This window comes from Manacus vitellinus, unplaced genomic scaffold (assembly GCF_001715985.3).
Source record: "Manacus vitellinus isolate BGI_N305 unplaced genomic scaffold, ASM171598v3 scaffold_121_pilon, whole genome shotgun sequence".
NCBI classification, from domain to species: domain Eukaryota; kingdom Metazoa; phylum Chordata; class Aves; order Passeriformes; family Pipridae; genus Manacus; species Manacus vitellinus.
The window spans coordinates 251,780-261,229 of NW_021938903.1; the positions used below are offsets into that span (position 1 = coordinate 251,780).

The 9,450-nt window shown below is 61.3% G+C and overlaps 1 protein-coding gene across 1 annotated transcript in view; it reads left to right on the top strand.

Annotated features, from left to right (window-relative positions):
• Window positions 1-2,092: 2,092 nt before the first annotated feature.
• Window positions 2,093-9,450, top strand: part of DENND2D (DENN domain containing 2D) — a gene marked incomplete at its 5' end in the record, with an annotated part of 9,474 nt that continues 2,116 nt past the window's right edge. Inside the window, 10 exon segments of the mRNA XM_029965872.1 lie at window positions 2,093-2,272; window positions 2,744-2,854; window positions 3,659-3,730; window positions 4,910-4,987; window positions 5,254-5,310; window positions 5,312-5,395; window positions 7,027-7,175; window positions 7,442-7,619; window positions 8,195-8,236; window positions 8,828-8,918. Of these exon segments, the coding sequence (XP_029821732.1) occupies window positions 2,093-2,272; window positions 2,744-2,854; window positions 3,659-3,730; window positions 4,910-4,987; window positions 5,254-5,310; window positions 5,312-5,395; window positions 7,027-7,175; window positions 7,442-7,619; window positions 8,195-8,236; window positions 8,828-8,918 (1,042 nt within the window).

The window sequence follows — 9,450 nt, forward strand, 5'->3', positions numbered from 1 at the left end:
CCGAAACCCTGCAGGGCCCAGCCCAGGTGCCCTCAACGTACCCCAGAGACCCCAGGGAGCAGAAGAACCTCCGAGGACCACATAAACACCCCAAGACCCTCCCAGGGACTCCACAAACACCCCAGAACCCCCCCCCAGGGATCCCACAAACAACCCAGGACCCCCCAGAGACCCCATAAACCCCACCCAGGAACCATGTGATCACCCCCGGCCACCCGGCCGAGGGGATGTTCCTGGTGCTGGGGGGCCGCGAGTGGTCCCTGAGTCTCCCCTGCACGGGCTGTGGGGGAGTCTGGTGATGGTGTTTTGTGCTCCCGGGAGCCGAGGGGCCGGGAATCCTTCTGGGTTCGGGAAGCACCGGGATCTCTGATGCCACATTTGGACAGCGCACCCCGGACATCCTCAGAGCGCCTTCTCCAGCCCAGGGATGGAGAATTGTTGTCTCCGAGGGGTTTAGGCTCTGCCAGGAGGGTTTGCAGCCGGAGCCAGCGATCCAAACTTCTCCATGCGCCGGAGGCAAAGCCCGGGATGAACGGCCCCTCCTCCTCCCGCAGCGGGTTTGACTCGTTCACTTGGAAACCCCACGGCCAAGATGCAAATCCAGCCCCTCCTCCGGTGTTCCCTGAAATGCAGGACGGGACTGGAAAGGCAGGATTGAACTAGACTCTCATCCTGCCCCGGTGATGGGAAAACAACTGATTCTGTGTCCAGCGAGGACGGGGGACACCAGCAGCCCCCCCAGGGCACAGCCGGGTGGTCCCTGGGGACCCCCAACAACCTCCTGCCCGGCCCTGGGGGTGGGATTGGACCAAAGCTGTCACTCCGAGGAGGAGGAGCAGGACAAGCAAAGCCCATTTTATCCACCTTTTCTATGGAATGTCACAGGGGGACCCCCAGGGAGGACAAACCAGAGGTGTCCTCAGCCTTGGAATGCTCCTGGGCTGCCCCTGCTGCCAAGGCACCTCTTTGGGATGAGTTTCACTTTGCCAAGAGGGAGGACTTTGCATGTGGAGCTGGAGCAGCCCCAGGGCTTCCTGAGCTGGTAAAAGGTGTTTCTGGTCCCTGGGAAGGGACATCCCATGGTGGGACTGTGTCACCTCCTCCCATCAGCTCCCCAGGACCCAGAGCAGAGGCTGCAAGGTGTTTCCAGACTAAAGGATGGATACATGGGGTGGGATGTCCACCAGCACTGCCTGAGGAGGAGGAGGCCGTGTGTGGAGAAGGGAGATGGGGTCGGCTGGTCACAGCCATGGGACAAACCCCGGGATCTGGGGACAAACCACAGGAGCCACTGATTTCATCCAGTTTATTTTCCTGCCTGTTGTTCCTGAGAGCAGCTCCAGCTTTATCTCCTCCAGCTCCCAGGGTGAGCAGAGCCCAGCCTGGGACAGTCCCTGTGCCAGGAACCAGGACAAAGAAGTCATGAGCAGCTCTGGGAAAGGGCAGAGCTGTGGCAGCACTGAACTGCTCCTCCTCCCCAGCTTCAGACGTCCCTCCACGACCATCTCCTGGAGATGCTGGCTGGGGCTCTGTTCCCTCTTTTTCCGGGTTTTCCAGGGTGTGGGAGCTGACACTCCCCAGGGCCCAACCGGCCCGACGAGAACTGGGGTGTGATCCCAGGATCCTCGGGAGCTGTGCTTTAGGAAAAACCCTGGAGCAGCTCACTTGCCACCAGCAACTCCCAGCACTGAGGATTTCTGGCAGGGATTCACCCCCCTGGAGCCTTTGGAAGTGCTGGGACAAGACCTGGGCTGTTTGTTTGCTCTTCATTTCCCCCGAGGGGACACAATGAGCTGCTCCAGACACGTTCCCACAGCTCCCTGCAGACATGTCCCCAGAGCCCTGTGCCCTCCCACCCTGGGCTGGGGCACAGGAGGGCTGGGGGGGGGCTGAGGGCACTTGGATTTTCCCGAAAAGACTCAGGAAAGCCATTTCTCTCCCAGCTACTCAGTCCTGGGGCACCAGGTCCCGGCTCCCTCCAGCCCCTCTGGCCAGGCCGTGTGTGACTCCGCCCTCAGGACACCTCACACTCCTCATTTCCCTCTGATCTGAGTTTTTTGGTTTGTTTTTATTTTTTTTTTTGAGTACAGAAGGAAAGGATGAGGCCTCTGCTGCAGAAAACAAACCCCCCCGGATGCCCCAGGGGAAGGTGGGGGACAGGAGCTCCATCCTCTGCTCTGGGCAGTTCTTCTTCGAGTACCTGGTGGTGGTGTCGCTCAAGAAGGTCTCAGAGGGACGCTACGAACCCAAAATCTCCTACCAATTCCCAAAGGTATTCGGTGCCTTGTTTCTGATCAGATCCAACCTTCCAAATTTAGAGGGGAAAAAAGGGGATGTTGTTCCCTCCCCATCATTAAATCCAGGGGAGGGGGAAGAAAAGAGAAAAACACCCTGTGCCCCAGAGGTGAGGGCTTTGCTGGGACTTTCTGTCCCTCCCATGTCCCCACCCGGGGCCACAGAGCCCAGCAGGAACCTCCCGGGGGGTCCCAGACCCCCTGCCCAAAATGGGGGAGCACAGTGGTGGAATCACACCTTGGAGAAGTGGCACAGGAGGAGACTCCCCCTTTGCAGGGGGAGCCTCAGCTTTGCCTCACTATCCATGGGGTGAGGGAGGGGGAAATTGGGGTTTGGGGATTGTCCAGGGACGTGCATCGGGCCCAGCCGGGGGTCACTCAGGACCCATCCCTGGGCATGATGGGCACCCCCCACCACCCTGACCCACCTCTCACCCCTTCACCCCCAGCGTGAGAACCTGCTGAAGGGCCAGAGGGAGGAGGAGGAACGTCTGCTCACAGCCATCCCCCTCTTCTGCTTCCCCGACGGCAACAACTGGGCCCCCGTCACCGAGTTCCCGAGTGTTGCCTCTGGGGCTGGGCTGGCTGGGCTGGGCTCCCCCACTCCTTACTGTGCTCCTGAAGGGCTAGATAGGACCATCCTGTGCCAGCCTATCCCATCGCCAGTCCCAGACCCAGCCCAGCACAGCCAGCCAGCCAGCCTGTCTCAGCCTTTAATCCCATCCCCTCCATCCCATCCCATCAACCCATCCATTCCCATCCCATCCCAGTCCCCAGCCATCCCATCCAATCCCTCCATCCCTAATCCATCCCCTCCCATTCCCATCCCCTCCCAGTCCCATCCCATCCATCCCATCCCATCCCATCCCATACCCCATCCCATCCCATCACATCACCATCACCTCGTCCATATCCCATCCCATCCCAGTCCATGACCAATTCCCAGTCGCATGCCCAGTCCATCCCATCCCCAGTCATTTCCCATCCGCAGCGCAGCCAGCCCATCCTCCCATCCCATCCATCCATCCATCCCATCACCATCCATCCCATTCCCATCCCATCCATCCCATCCATCCCATCCCATCCCTCATCCATCCATCCCATCCAGTGCATCCACATTCCCATCCCCTTCTCCATCCCATCCACATTCCCCGTCCCATCCCATCCCATCCCATCCATCCCCTCCGAGTCCCAGTCATCCCAGTCCATCCCGGTCCACTCCTAGCCCATCCCATCCATCCATCCACATCCATCCCAGTTCCATCCATTCCCAGCCCATCCCATTCCATCCATCCCATCCATCCATCCCCTCCCATCCCATCCCAGATCCATCAATCATCCAGCCTCGTGTTTTCTCTCCCTGCAGTGAAACCTTCTCGTTCGTGCTGACCAACGTGGACGGCAGCAGGAAGATCGGGTACTGCCGGAGGCTGCTGGTGAGGACCCCCCACACCCAGCCCAGGGCCAGCCCTGGGGGGACACAGCCCCCTGTGCCACCCCCCTGTGCCACACCCAGCCCAGGGTCAGCCCTGGGGGGACACAGCCCCCTGTGCCACCCCCCTGTGCCCTGCCCAGCCCGGGGACGTGCTCGGCGAGCTGCTGGGCAGAGCTGGTGACAACAACTGAGCTCTCCTGAGGGCTTGGTCAGATGCTGGATGGAGGAAAACATGAGTGCTCCCAAAATATGTGAATGTGGCACCTGGGGACAAGGTTTAGGGACGGACATGGTGGTGCTGGGCTGATGTCTGGGGTTGGGGATCTCGGAGGGCTTTTCCAGCCGTAACCATTCCATGATTCCCCGCGGATCTCCACAGCTGCCCTGCTCCTTTCCCTTGGCTCCAGTGGGTCAGCGTGGCTGCAAATCCCACCTGGGATCAGGGTGGGGTGTGGGGAGGGTGTCCATCCAGGAGCCAAGGAGCTGGGAGCCCTCAGCCCCATCCCCCAAAGGTGCCTCTGAGCAGAGGCTGAGTGTGAACCCGGGTTGGAGCAGCTCGGGGTTAGTGGGAGCTGGGCTGGTTTTCCTTGGCTGCTGGTTTGGACAGGGACATAAATCCACAGGGACATAAATCCACGGGGACATAAATCCACAGGGACATCCCTGTGCCATGTTTTGGGGCCTTCCTGGATCCCCCATCCCTCCATCCCTGGTGAACCTTCCCAGTTCATCATCCAGGGCCAAGCTCGGGCTGTGGGAACGGGATGTCTGGAGGGGGAAAGTGCAGGGAGCAAATGGACCCAGGATAGACCAGAAGGAAAGGGAAATAAAACCCAGGGAACTTGTCGTGGTGGTCCCTGCTGCAGCAGGAGGCAGGATTAGCCCCAAGGATGGTGGGACAGGATGTCTTGGAGAACATGTGTCCAGCTGGGAGGAGGGTTTGGGAATGTGCTCGAGGACTTTGCACCACAATAACACTCAGCTCTGGCCCCCAAATCACCCTGGTCAGGCACCCCCAGCTTCTCCAGCAGCAGCTGCATCCCTGGATTTGGGCCCAGCTCCCAAAATGCCCCAGGGAGCGACTGGGAATTCAGGGGAGGGGAGTGGGGTCTGTGTGCAGAGGGTGGGGCTGGTGCAGTGGGGTGGGAGGTGCTCAGACCCTTTTCCCATCCTCTTCCAGCCCTCTGGCCGGGGGGTCCGGCTCCCAGAGGTCTTCTGCATCATCAGCTGCCTGGGCTGCTTCGGGCTCTTCTCCAAGGTAGGGGTGTGCTGGCTCTGGGTGGAGGTGGCCCGTTTGTCCCAGTGGTGGCCCCATCTGATTCGTCCCAGTGATGACCCCATTTGAGCTGGTGATGGCCCCCTTTGTCCCAGTGGTGGCCCAGTGTTGACCCCCTTTGTCCCACTGTTGGCCCCCTTTGTCCCCGTGGTGGCCCCATCTGTCCGTCGGATGGCCCCGTGTGTCCGTGGGTGGCCCCAGCCCGCGGTCCGTGTCCTGCAGTGATTCCAGCTCCCTCCCTCCTGCAGATCCTGGACGAGGTGGAGAGCGGCGCAGATTCTCCATGGCCGTGATTCTACCCCTTCAATGCAGGGCCTGCGGGAATCGCCCTTCCCGGCTCCCGGGAAATCCGTCACCATCAGGAGCTTCATCCCCGAGTCGGGCACTGAGGTGGGGTCGAGGCCCCTCATGGGCATGGGGAGCCCGGGACATGCCAGGGAACGGGGGGGGGTGTTGAGCTCCTGGAGGCCTCATCCCATGGGAATGTGGGTGTCACCTCCCTCCTGATCCCACAAGGATGAGGATGGAGCCCATCCAGCCCCCCCAGCCCAGAGCTGGAGCTGCCACCCCAAAACTCCCCGATCATACCCCAGGACTGGCCCAGCCCTGAGGGAGAGGCCGTGCTGGGGGCTCCTGGGGGGCCCAGAGGTGCCAAGTCTCCTCCCTGACAGGGTGGCCAGGCCCTGGCACAGCTGTCAGGAGTCCCCATCCCTGGAATTGCTCATCCAGGCCGGGGATGTGGCACTTGGGGACGTGGTCGATGTGAACTGGGGCAGCTGGGCTCGATGCTCTCAGAGGGCTTTTCCAACCTTAATAATTCCATGATTCCACAATTCCACTCCCCTCCAGAGGTCTGTGCCCAGCTCCCAGCCCTGATCCCTGCCCTGCTTTATCCCTACAGGCAGGGATAAAGCAGCATTCCCAGCCTTTCCCTGTGGAGAGACCCGATCCAGGATCACCCCACCCCCGCCCAGCCCAGGCTGGCGCGGGCACAACCTTTAATTTGCTTTTCCTTTCTCCTGTGGCAAAGCTGGGCTGGAAAAATGGGAAAGGTCTCAGTGCTGGGCATCCCGAGGCTATGTCCTGCCAGGGAGGGGCCGGGGGAAGGCAGTTGGAGCAGCTGGAAAGCCAAGCCATGAATTTCTTCATCCAGGAAGGCTCTTGTGAAAGGGTTTCTCAACGCCCTGGCCTGGGGCCAGGCTGCCCCGAGAGCCACAGGGGGAGCAGGGAGGAGGAATGAGGATGTTCTTCGAAAGAGCTGCATCTGGGGCTCCAGGAAGGGGCTGGAGCAAGGCCAGGAGATCGGGGAGACAACAGGGAAAAGGGGGAAGATAAACTCTGGGAGCTGCCTGGGCTGGAGCCGGAGCTGGTGCAGGGGCTGTGCTGGGAAGGGGCCGTGCAGAACTGGCTGGAGCTCTGGCACCAGCTGGGAAGATGCTCCATGAGGTTGGAGAAGGGGGATTTCCCCCCCAAGGGTGAGGAGAGGGTCCTGTTAACCCTCCAGTGCCCCCCATCTCCTGCCTCCAACGGGACCAGCGGGTGTGGGAGACCCTTGGCAGGGGCAGGGGCAGCTGAGGGCGCAGAGCAGCTGCAAGGATCCATCAGATCCCTCCCTTCTGGGCCATCCTGGCTGGGAATTCCCAGCCCAGAGAGGGTGTAGAGGAAGGTGGTGTGGTTTTGGCAGCAAAAGTCACGCCCTCAGCCCTCCCCCCTTCCCGAGAAGCTGCTGCTCCCAGATGAGCTGAGGGGCACTGAGATGGGGCCTGTGTCCTACCAGGCATTTGGGTTAAAAATCCCAAATAAACAACCCCACCGAGCACATCCAGGTGGCCTCCCCTGCACCCCCAGCACAGCCCAACCGTCCCGGTGGGATGAGCTGGGATTTGTCCCTCTCACAGGGACACGGTGCAGAAGCTGCAAACCCGGGGCATCAACTGCTCCCAGATCACCTCCTGGGGGGCCAGGGCAGTGCAGGGGGATGTCACCCCCCTAAGCTGGGCTTTGTGGCTCTCCCCTGGCAGCTCATCGAGCTCACCCGGCCCGTGGACGCCCGCCTGGAGCACGTGGAATTCCAGGCTCTGCTCCAGCGGCTCAGCCCCGACCTCATCCTGCACATCTTCGCCTCGGCCGTGCTGGAGCGGAGGCTCATCTTCTTGGCAGAGGAGCTCAGGTGAGCCTGGAGCATTTTGGGATTAAAAAAACCCCCCAAAACCCCTGGAAGGAGCTCAGGGTGGGACGTTCTTCCCGAGCAGTGACATCCCTTTTCCTCCCTGGGTTAACCCAGCTGGTCAGAGCCTGGTGCCAGCCATGCCCAGGGGGTGGGTTTGATCCCTGGATCCGGAGTAGGACCTGCTCATCCTTGTGGGGCTCCTCCAACCCGAAATATTCTGTGTCCCTGCGATCCTGTGATCCCCCCCTGTGGCTCCCTGTCCCCAGTGTCCTGTCCCAGTGTATCCACGCCGTGGCTGCTCTGCTGTACCCCTTCACCTGGGCACACACCTACATCCCCGTGGTCCCCGAGTGCCTCCTGGACACCGTCTGCTGCCCCACGCCCTTCATGGTGGGCATCCAGCTGCGGCACCTGGAGCGGGTCCTGGAGCAGCCCATGGAGGAGGTACCCCACCCCCGGGAGGGGACAGTCCGTGACCCTGGGCTGGGTTGGCCCCGGGGCTGGAGGCTCCGGCTGTGCCCTTTTCCCAGCCAGGGAGGCTGGAAATGGGGAAATGGGACTTGGGAAATGGAGGTATCCTCCTTGTCCCCTCCTGTCGGTGCCAGGGGCGACCCCCTTCTCCCCCCCACCGAGCAGCAGCCCCGGGGCTCAGGGAGCTGCCCTGGGATCACCCTGAGCTGGAGGAAGCAGAGAAGGGGATGAGGCACCAAAGCTGCACCAAACCCCGGCCCTGGGGGGCTGCCCCCGACCCCCTGCCCGGGGCCCTTGGGCACAGAGGGGCTGATTCTTCTCCTGCCACCCACCCTGCACACACACCAGGCTCATCCCAAAGCAGGGGGAGGACGCTGGATGCCCTGGGAGGGCTGCCCCCGACCCCCTGCCCGGGGCCCTTGGGCACAGAGGGGCTGATTCTTCTCCTGCCACCCACCCTGCACACACACCAGGCTCATCCCAAAGCAGGGGGAGGACGCTGGATGCCCTGGGAGGGCTGAACCTGCTTCCCCCCTGCTCTCTTGCAGGCCCTGATGGTGGATCTGTGCCAAGGGAAGATCATCCGGGCGGTAGGTCCCCCCGGGAGGGCTGGAGGGGGCCTGGGAAGGGCCTTTTCCCCCTGGGTGTTGGATACCTGGCGGCTCTCACCTTTTTACATGGCTTCTCACTGCCAGAGGGCAGGGATAGATGGGATAGGGGGAGGGAATTCTCCCCTGGGAGGGTGGGGAGGGGCTGGGATGGAATTCCCAGAGAAGCCGTGGCTGCCCCATCCCTGGGAGTGTCCAGGGCCAGGCTGGAGCCACCTGGGATGGTGGGAGGTGTCCCTGCCCAGGGTAGGGGTGGGACTGGATTGGATTTAGGGTCCCTTCCCACCCAAACCCTCCTGGGATTCCGTGGTTCTGTGATTTTGGGGGCAGAGCCCCCTCAGTGTCCCCCCTAGGGAATGTCCCATGAGGGGACATCTCCAGGCACTGCTGGTTGTGAGCTGGAGCAGGAGGGTCCATCCCAGCCCCAGCATCCCCACAGCACCTTGCAATGACAATTAATTAATGAATTAATTACCTAATGAGCTTCTAAAGCCCCACCGGATGGGCTGTGCCAACTGCCAGCCACCCAGATCCCAGGAGTGCCGGGTGCTCCATGGCTCCCTGTCCTTCCAGGTGGGGGATGAGGAGCAGATCCTGCCCGTGAAGCTGCAGAACGAGATGCTGACGGCCCTGACCAAGCACAACTACAACAACAACGTGCTCAGTAAGGAAGGGTCTTTATTCCCACTAAACACAGGCCGGAGCTGCCCCAGGGCCCTCGGCCAAGGGATGCTCCCGAAGGGACCTGGCCCGGGATGCTCCTGCCCCTCTTTGCAGCCAAATGCAGCCACAGGAGGGAAATCCCTTGGCTTTTCCTCTGTCTGCTGAAACCTGTGAGCAGGAACAGCGAATTCTGCCAGAAAAATGAATCTTGGCCAATATAAAGGGTTTGGAAAGGAACAACAGCCAGGGCTCCCTCAGCAGAGTGGGTCTGGGGTTTGGTCACTGGCACAGGGGGATTGGAGTGAGTGATTCCTTGGGGTACAAACACAGAGCAGGGTAAAATATCATCCAATTATATATTATTGAGCCATTAGAGAGTGTCCGAAGGAGGCAACGAGGAGGGGGAAGGGCCTCAAGGGGCTGAGGGCACTTGGTGTGTTCAGCTGGAGCAGAGGAGACTGAGGGGAGACCTCACTGCAGTTCCAACTGCCTGGGCAGGGGCAGAGGAGGGGCAGGGACTGAGCTCTGCTCTG